Source organism: Juglans microcarpa x Juglans regia, chromosome 3D, assembly GCF_004785595.1.
Source record: "Juglans microcarpa x Juglans regia isolate MS1-56 chromosome 3D, Jm3101_v1.0, whole genome shotgun sequence".
Taxonomy (NCBI): Eukaryota; Viridiplantae; Streptophyta; class Magnoliopsida; order Fagales; family Juglandaceae; genus Juglans; species Juglans microcarpa x Juglans regia.
The window spans coordinates 3,811,789-3,833,808 of record NC_054598.1 but is presented as its reverse complement, the minus strand read 5'-3'; the positions used below and the strand labels follow the sequence as shown (position 1 = coordinate 3,833,808).

The window sequence follows — 22,020 nt, the reverse complement described above, 5'->3', positions numbered from 1 at the left end:
GGATCTCACTATCCACTCGTAGGTTATATCATTTTGTATGGATTAGTATGTTTTGAAATTTATTTTTTTTCTAGGTTCCGGCTGGTTGCATACCAAATGCATGGACCAAAATTATCAAATTGATAACATTCTACTTCATCTTAAACCAAAAATATCCTTTATTAACCATATTAATATGCATCACTTGTTATAAAAATTTAAATTGACGGGAAGAAATAGACTTAATTACTTATTATATTTTTAATAGCTTTGTCCTACGTACGACCAACTTCACCAATTAGGAGACGCACGAGTTGCATTTTCAACTAAAAGTCAAAGCGCCGACAACGACGGGTAGAGACCAATTACGATATATACTGGCAAATGTTTCGTGTCCATTGATATATATTGGTAGCTGAGATCGTTTACATCCATCCTGCAACTATTGATATTTCATTTGATTTGACATAACTAAGTTTTTCATCCATTGGGAAGTACAGATCGAGCTTTGTTTTAGATATGGCAGGATATCGGCAACGCGTGATCAGAACGATGTCCAGTACCTCATCATCCATGGCCTTCATCACTCTGGTTTTTGTGCTGGTGTTTCTGATTGTCCTAATGTGCATGGCTGACTCCCAGTCAATTGTGGAGACCCTACCAGGATTTCCCGGAAAACTGCCTTTCAAACTTGAAACTGGGTACGTAAGAAATATTCTATAATCCGATCGATGCTTAATTTGTGTGTGTTTTGTTTCCCAATGGCTATGAGAATACGTCCGTTTGGAATGGAAACTTTAGTTGTTAATTTCTCAGATACGTGGGTGTTGGGGAAGCAGACGAGGTTCAACTATTTTACTACTTCGTTGAATCCGAGAGGAACCCAAAGAAGGACCCTTTGTTACTTTGGCTGACAGGAGGCCCCGGTTGTTCTTCTTTCACTGCATTTGTTTACGAAAATATTGGTAGGCTTCTCAGTTTTTTCTCCTTTTTTTTTTTTTTTGGCCGGTCGTGAGATTTTCCGAGCATTGGTTGGCTTCTCAAAACTGTCAACTGCCGGCAGAAAATTGTTGGAATTTTTTTTTAAGGCTTTTGTTACTCTAAAAGTAAAAAATCTGAGCATTGGGGGTGAACTTTTACCCACAAAACTCCAGCTAGCGCCAATTTACTCCTCTCCCACTTTTTTATTTTTCTTCCCTTCTCCCAGGCTAATGCACAGAACTTGTATTCTTCCTACGTTACATTGTGCTCGATCCTAGAAAAGATAGGAACAAGGACTCACCGCATGATACTCTTATATTTATTTTTATATTAAGTTGTAGACACACTTACTTCTGTTAATATTGCTATGTAATGTAATAGGTTAAATTGATCACAATATTATATTAATGAAAAGTCTTCTTGCGAACTCACATGTAAGAAGATTTTTTCAAGATTGATGTTAGTTGATATTATAATATTATTTATCATGTCATTTAGAGATTGAACCTAATTAGATCCGAAAAATACAAATTAATTAGAGAGCAAAAATACAAAAAACATAGATCCCAAGACGTCTTAAATTGATTGATTGCACTATTTACTCTAATATATTACGTAATGTAGGACCACTTAACTTTAATTATGAAGATTTGGACGGGAATCTACCAACCCTTTTGTTGAACCCATATTCATGGACACAGGTACGCATGTCATCATCTCAATCGCCCTCCCTCGGCCTATACCATAAATATATCATAAGCAATTAATTAGACGGTCATGATTTAATATCGTGCAGGTTGCCAGCATTATATTCTTAGATGCTCCGGTTGGCTCGGGATTCTCATATGCAAGAACCTCCCAAGGTTATAATATCACCGATACAATCTCAGCGGCACAAACCTATCAGTTCCTGCGGAAGGTGAGTGAAAATATAAATATATTCTTCAACCAGAGATGACTCAGTTTTCCTACTCCCAAGTAAATATATACTATCTTGACAAAGATTTAATTAATTCCTTAGAAAGTCCACAAAAAAATTATCTTATAATTAGTTATGAGAAATTATAAAATTATTTATGTAATTTTATCCTTTTACGCGCTGTGTTTTTAACTTTTATTTTTCGATTTGTGAAACAGTGGCTGATAAATCACCCACAATTCCAGTCAAATGCACTTTACGTAGGTGGTGATTCTTATTCAGGCATTGTCGTTCCAATCATCGTTGAAGAAATATATAATGGTAATATATAATTTATGGGTTTTGGTATCTTTCAATCCAATTTGGTTCCAGAGAAATTAAGCATATATAAGATCAGAATTGACTTGACTTCCAAACACGCCCAATTGCACTTCTTTCTGGCCATGTTCGTTTAATTCATGTCTCCATTTCACACTACTCTTTTCAGCACCAAAATTGAGCAAAATTAAAGACTTATTTCCAAACCATGAAACTTGGTCTCCATTTTAGCTCCAAATTAACACACACGCCATGCAGTTTAATTTCAACTATCAAACTTTTTTGCAGGCAACAAAGTCGGAAAGGAGCCCTACCTGAAGCTCGATGTAATTACTTTTATTGCATCATTATTAGAGCTTTTTTTGTAGCATTAGATTTTCAATTAATATTGCAATATTCCTGATTTGGGTTTCTGGTATGTCATGATCACTAAATCATTTGACAATAGGGATACCTACTTGGCAACCCAGTAACAGATCGTCGTGGTGATGTCAATGCAGAAATCGAATATGCTTATCGTGTGTCACTTATATCTGATGAACTCTATGCAGTAAATCTCTCAAAACTTGCATTGAATGCCTAGCTGCAGCACTTATGTCCTGTGTTAATTTATGTTTATATTATGTGCACTATACATATCATAGATTCACGACAATATATGTTTTGATCTGTCACTCTCATTGTTGTTTTATTCCCTTCTAAATTTCCAGTCATTGAAAGAAAGCTGTCAGGGCGAGTATGTGGTCGTAGATCCAGCAAATGTACAATGTGTCAAAGATCTTGCAGCATTCGAGGATGTGAGAAAATTATTATTCATTTGAGTTGTTCTTTTTTACCATATTTGAAGACAGAAAATAAAATTCAGTTTCAGTTTTATAATGAGCATTAATTCAGAAAGACTGACTGAGTTGGCGTATAATGATCTGCATGTAGTGCATCGCCAATATTGATGTTGCATATATTTTGGAACCTAATTGCGCTCTAATCTCTCCAAAATCAAATGGAATAGAATGGCCGCATCAAGCAATTATGGATCAAGAAAACCAGAGGAATGTTTTACAGCTCCTTTCATGGTCTAAACCACCCCCTGCATTATGGTGCCGGGTAACCTAATCATCTGCTTTTCTTTTCCCCTGCAGCTTTCTCGATCGTACTCTATATACATAAACTGATATATATATATATATATATATATTAATATATATGGTACATTTACTTACAGAGTTATACGTACGTGCTTTCTTACATTTGGGCTAACGATGAAAATGTACAAAATGCGCTTCACATACGGAAGGTGCGTACGTATATATATATATATATATATATATATATATATATAGACCGCTACTGTTATTAATTCCTAACTCTGCTAGATATGATGACTCTCAGGGAACCGTCAAGAACTGGGTGAGATGTAATAGGACCATGTCCTACACATATAATGTTATAAGTACCGTTGATTACCATCGTAATTTAACAGAACAGACAGGTTACCGATCTCTAATTTACAAGTGAGAGCGCATCACTTCATTTTTCTATTTTTTTTTTCGATATATTTGAGTGCTCGGTGAAAAATATATCAAATGAATAATACTACGAACCGCTCTTTATCTTAAATTTTGTTATTTTCAATCATATTTGTTAATACAGTACATTTTTTAACTCGATTAATTAATATTCTAATGATTCCCCTCCCCCGACCTCCGTCTCACAGCGGAGACCAAGACCTGTCTGTTTCATATATTGGCACCCTACAATGGATAAGAACTCTGAATATGACCCTCGAAAGTAGTTGGGAGCCGTGGTTTGTGGAGGGTCAAGTCGCCGGGTTGGTACCTCGTTAAGTTTTCAAATTGAAGTCATGATCTCTAGCCTAGCTGTATTGTCAAATTTTAATCCGTTTTCTTGCCTGTATGAAATTCTAGCTAGGATGATCTCACAGCTGGCCTGAAGGAACTATTTTTTTTTTTTTCCTTCTTCTTTTAAAAATCATGGCAGGTACACAATGAGCTTCACCAAGAATAATTACCATATGACTTATGCTACGATTAAGGTATGCAAAACACCCTGATATGAATTATTTTTTATTTTTTTTTCAGATCGCTAAATTTTTAACTATTGTAAATCATGTAGGGAGGGGGTCATACAGCTCCAGAGTACAAGCCTAAAGAAAGTTTTGCCATGGCATATAGGTGGTTCGCCCACTACTATCTGTGAGTTAATTAGATTAGTTGCAATTAAATTTAGGCATGCAACGAATTGACATGTAATTCATGTAAGGTGGTGCCGGGGTGATAGTCATAGGCATTAATGCAAGTATTTTTCAGCAATTGGCAGTGTTGAATTTTCTTTTGGAGGTGACCACTTATGGGACAAGTTTAGCATTTTTGTTTAAACATCAATGGTTCAATTTATATTTCCTGCCCAATTATTCAATTTGGAAGTTTCTACCAATGGGTCTTTGGTGGGATAGCAAATGTTGTTAATAGTAGGCTTGTAGGGCAAGTTTATGCAATTGTAGTGGGAATTATACCTCCATTTTTGGTAATTAACGAAGCAAGCTCAGTTAGTTCCCTTGGATTCTACATTGGAGAGAATCACGGGGATATGTCCGCTTGTTGTATATAATCATTCTATTGTACACGTCGATCTTGCTGATCATGTTCCGGCTTCTGATGACAAATGTCTCATTACTTGGACACTTATGTGGAGTTTTGTCTGGATTTACATATACTTATGGCTTATTCAATTTCTTAATGCTTGGAACACCTTTTTATTCTACGTGGGCGAGAATTCAACAGGCGACCTCGTAACATATTCAAGCCAAAATTCTGCTTCTAGTGGCTTATTTTCTGGGACTGTTTGGAGAAATTTGTTGTTATGGATACCACAAAGGGAATCATCGGCTCAGTCTATTGAACAAAGTCAAATAGTGTCTACTAAAAATTCATATTCACACCTACATGTTAGACTTTTAGATTTCACAAAAAAATTAGAAGCTCGGTGTGTTGGAGCTGTGGAATATAGGAAGATGTGAAATGAATATCCTTGTTTTTTTTACCCTGGAGGTGAAATTTTTTATGTCAGTATCTTGACAATTGAAAATGGTGTTTTCGAGGCTTCTATCCCTAATGGTGACACTCATCTCAGAGGTGAGGATTGTGATCATAGAAAGACCAAGGGCCCTGTCAAGGAGACTATGGAAGAGGCCATATTGGAGAAGAACCAAATTGATGAAATTGTGATTGTTGGTGGAAGCTCTAGGATTCCAAGGGTTCAACAGCTTCTTAAGGTCTACTTTGAAAGCATACCCGCATCTTGTGTGCAATGTACTTTGAAGGGGAAGTGTTTGTCACAGTCTAAGAACAAGTACAGGGCCTCAGCCACTGAGTTGGAAGTCTGAATGCTTGTTGGGCCATAAGCCATCTCATGCTTAGATAGTTATTTTCATAACTCGTTGGGCTCTTGTTGTTTAATTGAATTTTGGTGGTAGTGAGTTGATCGGCTTAGGCCCTTAGTGTAGTTCTCATTTCAATGGTTATTGTAGTGTGCTTCCAATTTAGGCCCATATGTGGGTCAACCTTGTTGAAATCTGTAGACTATATGTAAGAAGCCAGGGCTCTACAAAAGTAATTCTGAAGTGATATAGAAATTTCTTGCCTCTCTCACACTTTCTCTCATTTTCCATTTTATTTTCTTAGAAGAGCTTCCCTCAAAGAGAGCAAATTAATATTATCTTATTTTAATTCTTGAGGTGTGTTACACAATAATAGATTGTCTTGCTTATTTTTATGAATATGCTTTACGATATTGTTTTGTATTAAACACTTAATAAAATATGAAAAGCGAGAAAAGAAAATGAGTAGCACTAGCGTGCCGCTTGCAGCGGTACGTTACAAATGACTGTTAGTGCAAAATTAGTGTTTTTTTAATCTAATTTTTTTACTCACATTTTTTTATCATTTTAAATATTTTAAAAAAAATAAAAAATATATATCAATATACTTAAAATCACTTCTTTAATTACTGAGTAAAAAAAAAAAAACAATTGACAAGCGGTCACACTGATCGGTATAAATGGGGCGACAGACTAGTTTTATCCAAAGAAAATTGTTCCAATTTTTTTTTTTTATTTGTCCTTTTCCATAGCGAACATTTTTCATGGCATGGCTGCGTTTGAATGTTAAACTGAGTTGAGTTGAGATGATAAAATATTGTTAGAATATTATTTTTTAATATTATTATTATTTTAAATTTTAAAAAAATTGAATTGTTTATTATATTTTATATTGAGATTTGAAAAAATTGTAATGATGAGTTGAGATGAGTTTGAAATCTAAACTTAATGGTCAGTTGAATATTGACTGAAGGAGTGTCGACAGCACAGCTAAGGGGGACCTGCAAGCAAGACCTTTAGAGAGGACTGTGTCTTCAGCCCCCGCTTGTGGACGGGACAAATTCAATGCTCTTTTACTGACATTATATTGCTCTCATGTGAGCGTTATCGGCGTTTATTGCCAAGTTGCCGGCGTTTATGTGATGCCGGCAAATTGCTTTTTTTTTTTTTTTTTCTTTTTTTGTAGTGTATATAACCCTCTTACCCACACACACAAAGAAAAAGAATTTTACTTCAACCAAATCCATTCTTATTACGCAATAGAATTTATAATTTGATTATCGATACAACTTAATATCCAGAAGAAGCGGAGAAAATACACAAAATATTGAGAATTTCTTTTTTTTGGGTAAGAGATTCAGTTGCGTATATATATAAATAATCCAGTAAGTCGATCGAGATCTGTAATGAACCTAGTCAAAGGAACAGTAATATAAACAATAAAAGAGAATCAAGAATAAGAAAGATGATGATAATGGCTACACTTTGGGATATTCGAGGTTCCCAATTCCTCCCAAAAGAAAACAACAACGTTCAGAATATTTTCCCCATCCCCAAACAAGGACCCTCCTCCCCTTCATATACAGGAAGAAGATGACTTACTTCGGCAGCCACTAACTAAGGCCTGGGCCAATTTTAACCCACATTAACTGGGCCCATAGGCCACTTAAACTACTTTAACAACTCAAACACAATAACAGATAATAATTTAGTAGAAGCCCATCAAGCCCAGCCCAATTTCATTGGATTCATAACAAATTCTCTCCCTTTAAAGAACCTTGTTCTCAAGGTTCCTTTTCACTAGTATTTTTGCACTTCCACAACCACAACACGTCTGATGCCTACAGCCAAAGGCCATGTCCTTGGAGTTATTGAGCCGGCTGTCTGGATAATGATGAGAAACACTTGATTCAAAACTCGAAGGATGAGGGGTTTTCAAGCTGCTGGAAAATGCTGCACCATAGAGAGGCATATTATTTTCAAGTTTCTTCATCATACTCCAAGGTCCATCTCCAATGTGATGCAAACTCCACCTATTAAATGACTCTGCACCTGTCCACTCATTGGTCTTTGTGAAACCCATGCCAATAATAAAATGATTGTTGTTGTTGCCAGTATTAACAAAAAATTTGGAAGACTCAAGGCCAGCACATGTACGAGCTTCAGTCTCGTATCCAACTAAGCACACGGGGTCAAAGTTGAAATCACTACTGCTGCTCTTGGGATTGCGGCCACTAAACATAGCAGTCGTGTTTGCCCAATATTTCCTCAACTTGGTTGTGTTCAAACCTGTACAAGCCAAGTAACTAGGGTCACATTCGGTGGGGCTATCTCCCCTTTTTGCATTTTGATTTCCAGCATGTTTCTTGTCATTCAATGGACAACAAATACCATGACATTCCAAGGTAGCCCAGCTAACTTTGTATGAATCTGATCTTGGGACATGAAGCATCTCTCTCATTTTCCTTTGGACATCACTTCTAATTGACATTTCCATAAACAGCTCCCTCGCATCAAATAAACACCCAACGATTCTTCTATACCCAAAATTCATCCATGGGCTCCACTGAATGGGAAGAGACCCGCTATCCAAGACACATGCTTCTAACAGTGAAAAACTCAAGGAAACGTAAATGAGTGCAACATAAGCACTAAAATGATAGCAGCACATCATCATAGCGATCATTTTAAAAACCAGACAAAGAACTACACCCAACCATCTTGCAAAACTGAACAACTGAAAATATAGTGCATCACTAACTCGTTTGCAACCATGAACGACTTTTGTGATGTAAGCAGACTCGAATGCAGGCTTCTAGGCTCTCATGAGTATCTCTCCACCCTGAATAGCAACAACCAGATTTATAGCATCTGGAAGTGCAAGCTGCATGATACAGATAATTCCATGGTGACACAGGTCAACACCAACACCCTTGTATGTTAGACTCTCACTGGAACAGTTCTTTGGCATCGAAAACACACGTTGGCTCTTCACAGCAACAGTAAAGAGGGGATAAAATTTTGATGGCAAGGGTGGTTTATAAAATCCATTGAACATTGGACCAGGTTTTGGCTCAACAGTATGAGCAACTTCCATGATTGTGCACCAGCCTTGCATGGATGATAACCCAATTCTAAGCTGATCCTTCCCTCCACCCCTTTTAGGATCAACTACAAAGGATAAGAAATGATGTACATTATAAAAAGCTTGGTTAAGCAATTGAGTTTCCCCCATTTCTTTCCCCTTTCCTCTATCAAAGGGCTCTAAAACAACCCTCATCTGCAATATATCAAACAAAAGATGAGCGAAAATCTTCTTACCTCTCATAATCAACCCAATGTTTGCTTTCTTCTCATAATCAAGCGCAGCTCTAGCATGCATAAGCTCCTGGTGCATGCCATCAATCTCTGCTCTTAAAAGAGGAATCTGTTGATTATCAGCTTTCAATCTTGAAGTGTCCTTTGTGAGGCTCTGAACTTGCGCTGCACGAATGTCAGAAATAATGAGGTTCATGCGATAAAGCTCCTCCTTGGCGACGCCAACCTCTCGATGCAGAGCTATACGATCTTGGACTAGCCTCCTATTGTCGCCTAAGAGCCTCTGAAACTCCGTGAGCTGCATTTCAAGCTCTTTCTCTAGCAAAGTAGGATGAGGAGGCTGCCTAGGCATCGGAGGACCCCGCATGAAAGGCCCTTCAAGATAACCATACCTATCAGTGAAGGCTTCACGGGGACCACGAATTCGCCCTGCCATATCGACGTACCCTCTCAGAATTGTCTCCCTCTCCAAATTCTGTGGGTTGTAATCTGGAGTGAGTTCCATTTTCTCAATTTTCCTCGACACATATTCTCTCAATATTTCGCGCCACAACAATTCCATCATCCAGCGCCTCAATTTGTCATCCCAGCAATCACTCATCCAGATGGAGGCAAAAGAAGTCGCTGCGGCCAGATCTTCCAAACCAGCGTTTACCATTTTCATTTTCATCCATGTGAAGCGATGAGGCTTTTCTCCCGTTTCGTTACCAACAACTTTGAAGAAATGGCTCTATTTCTCACCTATGCGGAATTTGAAAGCAAGAAAGGGTGAATCTAGAATTTTCTCATGTAACAACATCATTTCTGTGTGGATATGCTGATGTACAGCCACCAGCGATTCCACCCCTATAGGTTGTGTTGCGGCTAGGGTTTGGAGTTTCTTTGGGTTACTGAGCGAGTGGGTGACGTCCCATGTCCATGGAGGGTGCCAAACCAGACGTGGCCCTTCGTTTGGGATTCCTTCTACAAAGAAGATTTGCTCAGTAGTAACAGATATTCTGGTGAGGCTCGTATATGAAGGAGTGTTGATTTCAACACGGTTGTGCTGCCATACGTTCACGCAAGAGCTGATTTCTAGCTTGAACACTAGGTCTCTCGCTTTGGTCTCCTCTTGACGAGTGCTGATTTCTTCCCCCTCTAATGTCGTTAATACTTCTTTCTCTGCAGCTTGGTCATGAGGCTCCAACAAGGATTTCAAAGAACTACCGAAAATCGAGAGACACGGAACATTCTCCCCCTTCAATCGGACATCATTTTTTTCTTCCTTCACAGCCGATTTTTGTATTTCCTCTGTTGAATCAGTGGTTGCTTCCCCTTCTTCTAATTTTTTGTTTGAGCTAAATTCTTCACTCCTCATATCCAGAAAGAGACAGCCATTTTCAAGTATCGTAGTCTCCATCAATGTAACCTCATTTTCCATAACAACCTCTCCATCCGTTAATATTTGCTGCTCCAACGGATAAATATTTCTTCCATACGCGTATTCGATGTTCAGCTTCTCGTAGTAAATGGTGAAGGAAGGTTCAACCAAGATTTTTAAATTTTTTCTGTTTGAACATTTCACTGTAAGAACTCTTTCTTCAGGATCTCTATAGGATTCATCATGGAGGGCACGATGATAATTCTGAAAACATATTTGGAGTTCTGCATTACTCAAGTCCATGGCAAGATCGTGGGCTCTAGATACTACTTGTAATGAACCTAGTCAAAGGAACAATAATATAAACAATAAAAGAGAATTAAGAATAAGAAAGATGATGATAATGGCTACACTTTGAGATATTCGAGATTCCCAATTCCTCCCAAAAGAAAACAACAATGTTCAGAATATTTTTCCCATCCCCAAACAAGGACCCTCCTCCCCTTCATATACAGGAAGAAGATGACTTACTTCGGCAGCCACTAACTAAGGCCTGGGCCAATTTTAACCCACATTAACTGGGCCAATGGGCCACTTAAACTACTTTAACAACTCAAACACAATAACAGATAACAATTTAGTAGAAGCCCATCAAGCCCAGCCCAATTTCATTGGATTCATAACAAGATCATGACTGTTCAAAAATCAAATAACATCAACAAATTCAGATGTAGAGAGAAGCTTCTTCATGATGGGGCGAGCTTTACACATGGCCTCCAGTGCCACAGCTTTGGGCATGGTGACCCCATTACCCTCAGTCATGTCAATCTCTTCATCGTTGATCCTCTCCCACTCGAAGCATTGAATCAATGATCCCAAAGTCAAGCCCACCATGCGCTGGGCAAGACCCGCCCCAGGACAAGCCCTCCTCCCCAATCCAAATGGTATGATCAGCTTGTGCGCATCACCTTTGCCACTTTCGAACCTCTCGGGCTTGAAATCGGTTGCATTGTCCCATACATTCGGGTCTCTGTGTATGGCCCATGCATTGAACATGACTATCGTGTTTCTCGGCACATCGTATCCTTCAATGGTACAATCTTCGGAGGACATGTGGGGTAGTAGCAATGGTGCAGGAGGGTACAATCGTAAAGTCTCTGAGATTATATTTTGAAGGTAGCATAATTGAGAGACATTTGATTCGTCAACCAGCTTTTCTTCTCCAATCTGACCATCCAATTCAGCTTTAGCCTTTTTCAATGCGTCGGGATGATTGAGCAGACTGGACATTGCCCATTCTAACGTCACTGATGACGTATCGGTCCCCGCTACTAACAAGACCTGTTTGATTAAAACAACGATCACAAGATATAAAGGTAACAGAAAATAAACCAAAACAAGAGCAAAAATTAAGTACCGAAGTAAGAAAATTTAATTTCATAACCATTTTAATTATTATCATATGATTGACGTGTGAAAATTAATTAATAATCTATTTTTAATTATTTGATAACATACTAATAGACGAAAAATAGAGATTTATAAATGATTGAAAGTTCTAATATTGTCTTAAGGGTATATTTAGATGTTTAAAATATTTTAAAATTTTATAAATAGTAATGAAATAATTCTTGTAAATATTTTTTTATTAGATTTTTATAAAGTATAGAGAAAAAAATTGAATAAAGTATTTTTTTATTGTACTGGAGTGTTTAAAACTGAATAAATAAGGTTAAAAAATTGTTTAGATATAATATTTTAATATTATTTTTATTTTAAAATTTATAAAAAATATATTATTTTTGGTTTGAATAGTTATTGGGACCATCATTGCATAATGGTTACATTAATTATAGGAAAATTTTAAAATTCCAAATAAAGAAGTAATTTTTGTTTGAATATAAATATAATAAAGTTAAAAAATTATTTAAATGTAATTATTTGAATATTATGTTTTAAAAAAAAAAGTTGAAAATTTTGTATTATTTTTTGTGCTTTATTTGATAGTTTGAAAACGTTGTATTGATTAGGTAAATATTAAATGAAAAAGTTAAATATTTAAAATTTAAAAATTTTTTGTGTTTAGGTGATGTTTAGAAATAAAATTGGAAATATGTGATAAGATTTTATAATATTTGTATTGCGCAACGTAGCCTTATTTTTTAATTTTTTGTCCATTTTGGGATAGTACCTAATTTTCTGTTTAGATACTTTATAAAAGTTTTTTATGTTCAAGTGATGGTCGTAAAGGAAATTGGAAATATGTGATAAAACTTTATAAAAGAAGTTGGAAACAGGGATGCATCGCACTTACCAGTATAAGCCCCTTGATAATCTGGTCAGTGTAATATTCAGGCTGTGATTTCTGCAGATAAAGCAAATGGTCAATCATAGTGTTTCCCTGCTCCTCCTGGCGCCTCTTCTCATCGATAAGGCCCTGCAAGAACGCATCCGTCCTGTTGGCAAGTTTCTTCAGTCTCTTCTCGAAACCCCCACGATCGATCCATTGCAGCAAGGGCACAAATTCTCCAGGATTCGACGCCCCTCCATTAGCGGTTACCTCTTTCATTATCTCCCTAAACTGCCTCGCTTCTTCCTCGTCCTTCACGTCCTCCCCGTACCCGTAATAGCTCTTCCCCGCCACCATTCCCATTACGATGTTAAAGGTGAGCTCCGAGAACAATGATTTCAGCTCCACCTTGGCGAAATCTTTGCACGAGTTATGTGATAGTTTTCGAAGCAAGCGCTTGATCTCATCCCTTCGTATGCCCGAGAACATGTTGAGGCGATTGGTCGAGAGTATCTCGAGGGAGCTTATGCGGCGGAGATTGCGCCAGTGATCGCCATAGGGGGCTGCTGTGACGGTGGTGTAGTTGTAGCCGAGGTGCTTGCCTCCGAGCATGGCAGGGCGGTTGGCTAAGACGATGTCGTTCTTGGTGAAACATTCCTCGACTGCGGATGGGGACGAGACTACAACCACAAGACGAGAACCAAAGCGAAGAGACAAAACTTGGCCGTATTTCTGTGAGAGGCGGTAAAATGTACGGTGGAGGGGTTTCTTAAGGAGATGGAGATGACCCAGGATAGGCAGAGAATTAGGTGGGCTGGGTGGGAGGTGTTTGCGGAGCCTTCTTGCTTGAAAGTAGAACTTGAGAGCAAAGAGAAGGAGAAAGGTTAGAAGTGAGAGGGACGAATAAAGCAGGATGTCTTCCATGATTGCCTTTTGTTTTCTCTATCTTTTGCTTACAATTATTACATGCATCTCTCAGATATTTATATACGTATGAATGTATAAATTTTTATGGGATGAGATATAAAATTTTCATTTCATTTTATCTTATTATTATATATTTTTTAAATTCTTATATAAAATATAATAAATAATTTAATTTTTTTAAATTTTAATTTATTTATTTTTAATTTTAAAATAATAATATTAAAATACAATATTTTAAACTCACAAATAAAATACAAAATTATCATGTGACTCCAAACCTGTCATAAAGAGTCACGACTGGCTACGAATTAACGAAGTTGGTTTAGAGTTTGAATCTTCCAATATTAATACCTTACGCAAGTGACTCCGTGTTTCCAGCTGCTTGATTTTGATGGTCTGCCTCATAAAAGTAAAGTTTTGAATTTCAAAGTAAACTTTCTATGTATGTTTTAATGTACATAAATTAAGGAAAAAAAAAAAAAAACCACAACAGAAACTAATAATAGTTATGAACCATAAAATTCAAACTAAATTCAATAGAATTTAGGCCATTTGGAGGATAATTATTGAAGCTCAAAATGCCGCAGGCCTTCTATTTAATTACCATTTAATATAACCACATTTGATGTATTATGAATGTTTAATTGCTTTGAAAAAGGAAAAAACAAATTACTAATATGAGGTGAGGTGTATTGGACCCGTTTGGACAATAAAAATATTTTATCTCATCATATATATTATTACAACTTTTTTAAATTCTTACATAATATATAATAAACAATGTAACTTTTTCAAATATCAAAATAATAATAATATAAAAAATAATATTTTATTCAAATTTCATCAAAAATTATTCATCTTTATCTCACCTTAGAGTTGAAGAACATACAAGCATGCATTTTGTGCAGTGCTTATTTCGAAAACAATTCTATGAAAAGGTTGAACCCTCCCGAATTTTAACTTTAAGGTCCAAAAGAATTTTAAGAAATTTAAATCCGAATTAATTAAATTTTAACTCAAGGATCAAATTTTAAACATCGTTTGGTTAAGTTGTTTAGATAAAATGTTTTATTAAAAGTTAAATAAAATATTATTACAATATAATTTTTATTTTAAAATTAAAAAAAAATTAAATTATTTATTATATTTTATATAAAAATTTAAAAAAATTATAATCATTATATAAAATAATACGAGATAAGATAGAGAATAAACAAGGAGGAAGAGAAGTGAGAAAAGAATAGAAAAGTCAGCATCTCAATTTTGAAAATTATGAGATAAGTCTATACAAATGGGCTGCATGCATGGATACGCGTGTAAAGCTGCGTGGAGGAAGAAATACTAAAGTGATGTTTGTAAACAATTTTCATTTCATCTCATTTTATATCATTTTATTTTTTAAAATTATTTAAATATAAATACTCTCAAACTAATTATTATAATTTTTTTAAATTAATTATTACAATTTTTTTAAATTTATAAATAAAAAATAAAAACAATTCAATTTTTTTAAATTTCAAAACAAAAATAATATAGATTTTATTATGCATCAAATCTTACTATACATCAGTCATTATTTACTATCACACTGCATACTTAATAACTTTTTTTATATTTTTTTATAGAGTGTGAGATGTGTATGAGAAGAATTATTATTTTCTAAAACCCAATAAATACTTACCCAAAATTTTACTTTCAATTAAAATCTAAAATTTTAAAAATTTTTGATCTCATCATTATAATTTTTTTAAATTTTAATATAAAATAAAATAAATAATTCAATATTTTTAAATTTTAAAATAAAAATAATATTAAAAATAAAATTTTAATAAAATTTTATTTAATTTTTTAATTTTAATTTCAACTCACGTCTGAAAATAAATGAGGCTTAAAACTTACTCATAATTATTCATAAATTATTTTACTGAATTCTCATTTAACCGTACTCTCCCGATCATTCATAACTCATCCTGTTCTGGGCCACCAGCGTGGAAAGGTCACAAGTACTAGGGCCGACAATATTCCTAACGTCAGTGAGTGCGTACATAGTTGTTTGATTTGTCTTCTTTCCCTTTTGCGTCAAAGAGTACGTGATCGGCCACTATTTAGGATGAAACTTTGAAGAGCAGTAATAAATACACAATACTTTTTATAATGCTAGTAAAGGGTAAACACGTGCATTGCACGTGTATCTAGTTGTGACAATATAAAAAATATTTTAAAAAATAATATTTATGAAATTTAAAAATATATAATAATAAAAAATAAGTTAATACATAATAATTACACAATATTCTACTGTACAAAAAAAAGTGATTATTAAAACTAAAACATTATCATCATAATTACAAATAAAAAGCAAATGTTATCTCATAATTACATATAAAATTCTTATAACTATACATTATAATAACTCGAAGTCTAGAAGAAACTTTTTCAAATAGTTATTCTGCTGTCTCAGGTATGTCATTGACAGATAATACGTTAAGTTTGTTTTGGCACAATTTTCCAAATTCATTCATAGATGCACCTAAAATAATCATCCACTGTTTATCTTGAATCTTATTTGTAATGTTCTCTATGTACGAATGATCCTCCTGTAATGACAAAAACATATAAAAAAATAATTTGTTAAATTTATTAAATGTGTCTAAAAGTATAAATCTTACATGCTCTGCATGTTGTACAATATCTGTTGTTGTACAATCAAGAATTCGTTCCACTGTAGGTTCAAAGGCTACTACTGCGATCGAGTTACTGTCATCAAATACTTCTAAATAGACACGAGATCTAGGAATAATAAATAAATTATTAATTCTTGGTATTAGCAAATAGTATATTATAATTATAATGTAAAAATTGTTAATTTGAAAATATCACGATGAGTATTTACCTTGGTTGTGCAGTTGTTAGTTCTTTACAATTATAGCATAAAAACTCTTCATCTTTTTTGTATCCAGTGGTTTTACTATAGTTTGCACATGATAAGTAAAAAAATGGTTAATGCAGATCAGATATTGTAAATTTCCTTCTAACCAGAAATATTAATCGCTGCATTAAAATTGGCAATTAAATATATATAAAAAAATGTAATATTATCACATTAATTGAAACTAATAAATAATCAATATTCTAAGTTCAAATATATGAATTGTTTCAAATTCACAACACAAAAATTACAAATGTAAATCACACATCGTAAACTTGACTTCGATCATGTATGTATTAAATGTATCAATAAACGTTTAGTATTACTATATTCATTGAATCATAAGAAACAATTAATATTTTAAATTTAACTACATGCATTTTTTCAAATTCACAACATATATTTAACAAGTTTTTATCCCTTATCTCAATTTCATTCTGAACAATTCCTAATCTTTATATTTCAAATTCACAATAGTTAATTTAGAAACATGCACTGTTTAAAATTCACAACACACAATTCAGAAGTTCCTATCCTCCATCTCCATTTCATCCCGACCAACCTCCAGTCTCCATATTTTTTGAAATTCACAATACGCAATTTAGAAATATGCACTGTTTGAAATTCACAATACACAAATCAAAAGTTCACATCGTGCATCTCCATTTCATCCCAACCAACCTCCAATCTCCATATTTTTTCAAAACGACAATACACAATTTTGAAACATGCACTGTTTGAAATTCACAGCACACAAATCAAGAGTTTGCATCGTGCATCTCCATTTCATTCCAACCAACCTCCAATCTCCAAATTTCAAAAAAACATAAGAAATCTAAAGAAGTGAAAAAGATAATTGTTTATAACAAATAAGATATGATTTTAAACAATAAAATTATACCGTCATTGCTGGTATAGATTTTAAGGTTTCGGCAATTTCTGATATTTTTATTAATGGATTGGTAGAACCGCCTGAAGATGACGCGCCTGGCCTATTTAAATTTTTCGCAATTATTTCTTCAAGTAACGAATTGTTTTCTATTGCCCTGAACATTTGAATTGATAGATAAAGTGAAACATTTAAATAAGAAGAAATATATATTAAATATATAGGATAATATATCGACTGAGATTAATATATTGATAAAGGTTAATATAAAATTTATATTGTATTTAAATAACAAATATAATCTACCATGTACGTAATGAAACGGCACATACAAGAAAGGGTTGAATGGTGAAAACACTTGTAGGTCGCGATGATAACGATAAGCCTACATTATAAACATGTATGAATAAATATATAAATGCAAGATAAATAAATAATACGAATGTCAATATTAAGAAAAATTACCATTATACGAAGAGACTCTGATTTTTGTCCCAAGAATAATTGGCTTTTGCACAATAGCATTCCAAATTTCAGGACATTCATCATGAACAAATTTGTTCCACATTGCCAAACGTAGAACCTTTAAACTACAAAAAATAAAAATAATGTTAGATTCACAATAATAATAGTATTATAAGATATTAAAGTAAAAATTTTATCAATATAAAAATATATATTCATACCTTGAATCGACCACATATATGTCTTGCACTAATGATTTTCCATGGCTTATGTTAACCTCTCTTGGTGCATTTGTGTTAATCGCTATTGCCAAAATATCTAATTTATAAACTTATTATTATTATTATTTTGTAATAAGAGAAACATATAAAGATATTAACATATTAATATAATACGTACCTATTTCTGCATCAGTATCCTTGTGTATATCAAGTTGATTTAAAGGAACAATATTATAATCTGGTGGTTTAAGCGATGATTCGTCGTATTTAATATTTTCAACAATGGTTCGAGAATTAATTATCCATTGAAGCTCATATGCCTCCCTTCTATGTCTTGTATCTAATGGTTTGACGAAAGCATTAGCAATGTAGTAGGATTGGTATACATTGAGCGTGTCATCACGTAAGTCAATATCTTTCCCAAAAATGACTGCTTGTACACGATTTCCCTATAAAAATATAAAAATGAAATTTATTTGTTTAATTCTAAATCACAAATAAAATAATGATAAGTAATGAAACAGTCTTTTTTCATACCTCAACATCTATGAGTACCAAATTTTGATATCTTGTAGGAGAATTTTGAGTTGCACGTTTTGGTGACTTCTCAGCAACAATCATTTTTATTTTCCAGTTTCTGGTGTTTTGAGTGATATCTTTAATAGATTTATAGATGGTCCGCATGTTTACTGCAAATAAAACTGGAAAAATTAAGAAATGTTAATACATAACATAAAATTTATAATATTAATAAAACAAATGAGCAAGTTTATAAATAATAATGACGTTAAAAGAATCTAAACACTTACATTATATCATAATAAATTTGTTAATTTCAAGAAATTTCTATATACAATATTTTTTGTATATTTATTTCACAAATAGTACTTGATATTGGTCTTATAAGCAATTTTACTGAATCAGAAGTTCTGGCTCTCGATAGTGCAACATACAATTGGCCATGTGAGAAAAGAGGTTCTGGTAAATATATTCCAACATAATTTAATGTTTGTCCTTGTGATTTATTTATTATCATTGCAAAACTCAATCTAATAGGAAATTGTATTCTTTTAAATGGGAAGCCATTAGCTTCATTTGTCTCTGGTAAAAATGGAATTTTAGGTATAAAAACTCTTTTACCATTGTAGTGGCCAGATGAAATTTGTGTGTCAATCATATTACGACTAAAATTACAACATGTCAACCGTGTTCCATTGCATAAACCTTCTGAAGGATTAATATTTCTAACTAACATAATATGACAATTTTTCTTAAGTAATAATTCATGCGGTGGCAATCCGTTCGGTGTTAATGTATTTAAAAAATCTTCCATAATTCCCTATTCAGATACATCAACTGTCTCGTCAAAACTATAATATCGTACTATATTGTCAGGGAATCTGTCAATCAGAATAACATTTATTTCGTCGACCGGTCGATTTTTTGGAGTTAGCACAGCTCGATTTGCCATCTCTGTTAAATTGTTTGAATAGTTTGACATATTTTCATAAACAGCGTCTAACAAAGAATTTAGAGATTCAACTTCATTGTTATAATGGATAATCATTTGTTCTGGAATCTTGATATTTTCATCAATTGTTATTGGAGCATTACCATTGCCAACTTCGATTAGATATCGTGAGAAATCAAGATCTAATCTGGCTCTCATATTTTCTGTTAATTTGATTTTTTTAAGATAGACCATACGTAAGAAGAAGCCAAACTTGCATCAATCTGTTGTTCTTTTGTACTCTTTCGAATTACAGGTAATACCTGCCGAAAGTCTCCACCAAAAACAATAATTTTGCCACCAAAAGGGAGATCTATATCATTTATGTCGCGTAACATTTTATCTAATGCTTCTATGGAATATTTTGTAGACATAGGTGCTTCATCCCATATAATTAACTTTGCAAGACGTAACAATTTAGCAAGACTTCCTTGTTTGATGACATTACAAGTGCTATCTTTATCTGCATTTAATGGAATCTTAAATCTTGAGTGTGCTGTTCGTCCCCCAGGTAAATTGATGTAGCAACACTCGATGATGCAGTTGCAAGTGCTATCATATTTTTTAATCTGATTGTAGCTATAAGTGTTTTATACAAAAAAGTTTTACCAGTACCAGCAGGACCGTCAATGAAAAACGCACCAGATTCATTTGACAGTAAGGTTTGTAGTATCAAGTCATAAGCATTCTTTTGTTCGGAATTTAAGGAATTTGATGCAAGTAAGTCTTCTTCCGGAATTGTGACAGTTCACTCGTCATCAATTTCTCTATTGATAAATTCTTCGACATCGTAAAATGTATTAACAAGAGCAAAATGGTACATATTTATATTTTTTCCCATATATTCAAGTGTAGAAGCAATATTTTGCAAAACCATTCTTCTAACATTTCCTAATGGTATGTTTATTGCAAGAAAATCTGTAGACATTTCTTTTTCAAATCGTTCCCAGAGTTCTTTTGGATTTGTAGGATTGCAATATGCTAAAATTGTTGAGAAAAGACGTCTTAAACTACTTGGTATTTGATATAGACAGGCTTCTTCTAAACAATCTTCTAGACTGCTATCTCTATCTAACAAACCATGTGAAGTAGCTGCTTCGCGATATGTTGGTAGGACGATGTCATTAACTGTTCTTAATTTTCCAAACGATGTTGGTCCTCTTATATGATTTAATAACATTCGCAAATAATATCTTTCGCCTTCAAATAGATTAGCTGTAATAATTCAATCTATAACAGGTTTCTTCTTTCTTGGAGTCCAAATTTTATATTCTGGATTCCAAACAAAATTTTCTGGAAATTCTCTATATAACAAATTTCGTGCATTTTCGTCAACTTGATTCTTATAAAAAAATTGTGTTAATATTGATCTATTTGACAAACTTGAGTTTAAAACAGTGTTTAGATTTTGATTTGCACGAAAAGATACTAAATATTGATTTTCAAGGTGTAAATGCAAACTATAAACTGATGGATACATTTCATTAAGTGTAAAACCATATATCCTCCACATTGCCTCTGGTGGAGTAATCCATCTGCCTGTTTGAAATTGTTTAATTTCATCAATTTGTTCATTATTTTCTTCATTCATAACATTGAAAGCAATACGATCATGTCATTTGTAAATATATTTATATAAATATTTAACAGCTTTAATTGTAGAACAGATTTCAACGTTAATATGACAGTTATATTTGGAAAGAAGGTATGAATTGTATGGAACGACCCATCGGTTGTCTAAATTTTATCCTCTAATTTTAGCAGTGATTCCGTTGTTACGACGCCTATACAATGGAAAACAATCTGTTCCAACAGTTGTTGTAGGTGCAAATTCTTTTGGGTATTGATTTTTACAAATGCCGTTTTTTTTCATACATACATTAGTTGGATTCAATATTCCACAAGGATCATGCATCATATATTTAACCACGGACTTATACAAGTGTAAATTATTTGTTCTATCAAGTATTTCTGCTGAAACAATTTCATCAAAAGTTTCAGGAGCATAAAACTGCAATCTCTCTGAAGTATAATTAGGAAATGAACGTGTGGTAAACCTCTTTTTTGATGTTTAATAGTGTAAACATATGCTGTAACTTTGCCAAAAATTTGTTGTTTGAACAGATCAATTTTTAAGTCTTCTAATTTTGCTCTAAAGATTCATGCGATTAAATCAGGACGATTTTGAACCTCTTCATGTGGATTTAGTTGTTCTAAAATTTCGTTCCAGTTTGAATTACATGTCATAGTTAAGAAAATGTCAGGTTTGCCGAAATGTTGAACTAAAGTCATTGCTTCCATATATCTTTTACGCATATCTCTTGGACCTCCAATAAAAGATGAAGGTAAGATAATGCGTTTTCCAATTTTGGAACCATTAGTTTCTCCAATCGAAATACTATCTACAATGCCTTGATATACATCTGATCTAATTTCATGTTGTTTTGAACGAAAATAATCTAATCTCGATGTTTCTGTCTTAATGTACATGTCAACAACAAATTGTTGTAACAAACG

General features: G+C 33.6%; 3 protein-coding genes across 5 annotated transcripts; 1 reads left to right on the top strand and 2 right to left on the bottom strand.

Moving 5' to 3' along the window:
* The first annotated feature begins 396 nt into the window (after positions 1–396).
* On the top strand, positions 397–3,188 carry LOC121253841 (serine carboxypeptidase-like 18). 2 transcript variants are annotated; one of them, XM_041153761.1, is made up of 8 exons: positions 398–680; positions 796–944; positions 1,585–1,661; positions 1,757–1,879; positions 2,098–2,200; positions 2,486–2,523; positions 2,646–2,747; positions 2,908–3,188. In XM_041153761.1, exons 1-8 carry the CDS (start codon positions 499–501, stop codon positions 3,016–3,018), a joined length of 885 nt encoding a protein of 294 aa, XP_041009695.1. In that variant the 5' UTR covers positions 398–498; the 3' UTR covers positions 3,019–3,188. The 2 variants fall into 2 exon arrangements, with proteins under 2 accessions (XP_041009696.1, XP_041009695.1); XM_041153762.1 differs by lacking the exon at positions 2,646–2,747 and having other exon boundaries at positions 397–680.
* A 3,638-nt stretch (positions 3,189–6,826) lies between these two features.
* LOC121253838 (cytochrome P450 81E8-like) lies at positions 6,827–13,546 on the bottom strand. 2 transcript variants are annotated; one of them, XM_041153757.1, is made up of 4 exons: positions 12,587–13,546; positions 10,965–11,613; positions 9,330–9,334; positions 6,827–6,995 (listed from the first exon to the last, which is right to left on the bottom strand). In XM_041153757.1, the coding sequence occupies exons 1-2, from the start codon at positions 13,484–13,486 to the stop codon at positions 10,978–10,980; spliced, it is 1,536 nt and encodes a 511-aa protein (XP_041009691.1). In that variant the 5' UTR covers positions 13,487–13,546; the 3' UTR covers positions 6,827–6,995; positions 9,330–9,334; positions 10,965–10,977. The 2 variants fall into 2 exon arrangements, with proteins under 2 accessions (XP_041009691.1, XP_041009692.1); XM_041153758.1 differs by lacking the exon at positions 9,330–9,334 and having other exon boundaries at positions 6,827–7,004.
* Positions 13,547–17,758: 4,212 nt separating this feature from the next.
* Positions 17,759–18,677, bottom strand: LOC121254208. Its single transcript, XM_041154167.1, has 4 exons — positions 18,531–18,677; positions 18,172–18,442; positions 17,994–18,090; positions 17,759–17,897 (listed from the first exon to the last, which is right to left on the bottom strand). The coding sequence occupies exons 1-4, from the start codon at positions 18,675–18,677 to the stop codon at positions 17,759–17,761; spliced, it is 654 nt and encodes a 217-aa protein (XP_041010101.1).
* Between the last annotated feature and the right edge of the window lie 3,343 nt (positions 18,678–22,020).

Coding starts and splice junctions, on each gene's coding strand:
- LOC121253838 (XM_041153757.1), bottom strand. CDS start 13,486: ATGGAAGACATCCTGCTTTATTCGTCCCTCTCACTTCTAACCTTTCTC. Junction 11,614..12,586: donor TTATCAAGGGGCTTATACTG/GTAAGTGCGATG, acceptor TTAATCAAACAG/GTCTTGTTAGTAGCGGGGAC.
- LOC121254208 (XM_041154167.1), bottom strand. CDS start 18,677: ATGCGGACCATCTATAAATCTATTAAAGATATCACTCAAAACACCAGA. Junction 18,443..18,530: donor TGGTACTCATAGATGTTGAG/GTATGAAAAAAG, acceptor ATATTTTTATAG/GGAAATCGTGTACAAGCAGT. Junction 17,898..17,993: donor ATATATGTGGTCGATTCAAG/GTATGAATATAT, acceptor TATTTTTTGTAG/TTTAAAGGTTCTACGTTTGG.
- LOC121253841 (XM_041153761.1), top strand. CDS start 499: ATGGCAGGATATCGGCAACGCGTGATCAGAACGATGTCCAGTACCTCA. Junction 945..1,584: donor ATTTGTTTACGAAAATATTG/GTAGGCTTCTCA, acceptor TACGTAATGTAG/GACCACTTAACTTTAATTAT. Junction 2,524..2,645: donor AGCCCTACCTGAAGCTCGAT/GTAATTACTTTT, acceptor ATTTGACAATAG/GGATACCTACTTGGCAACCC.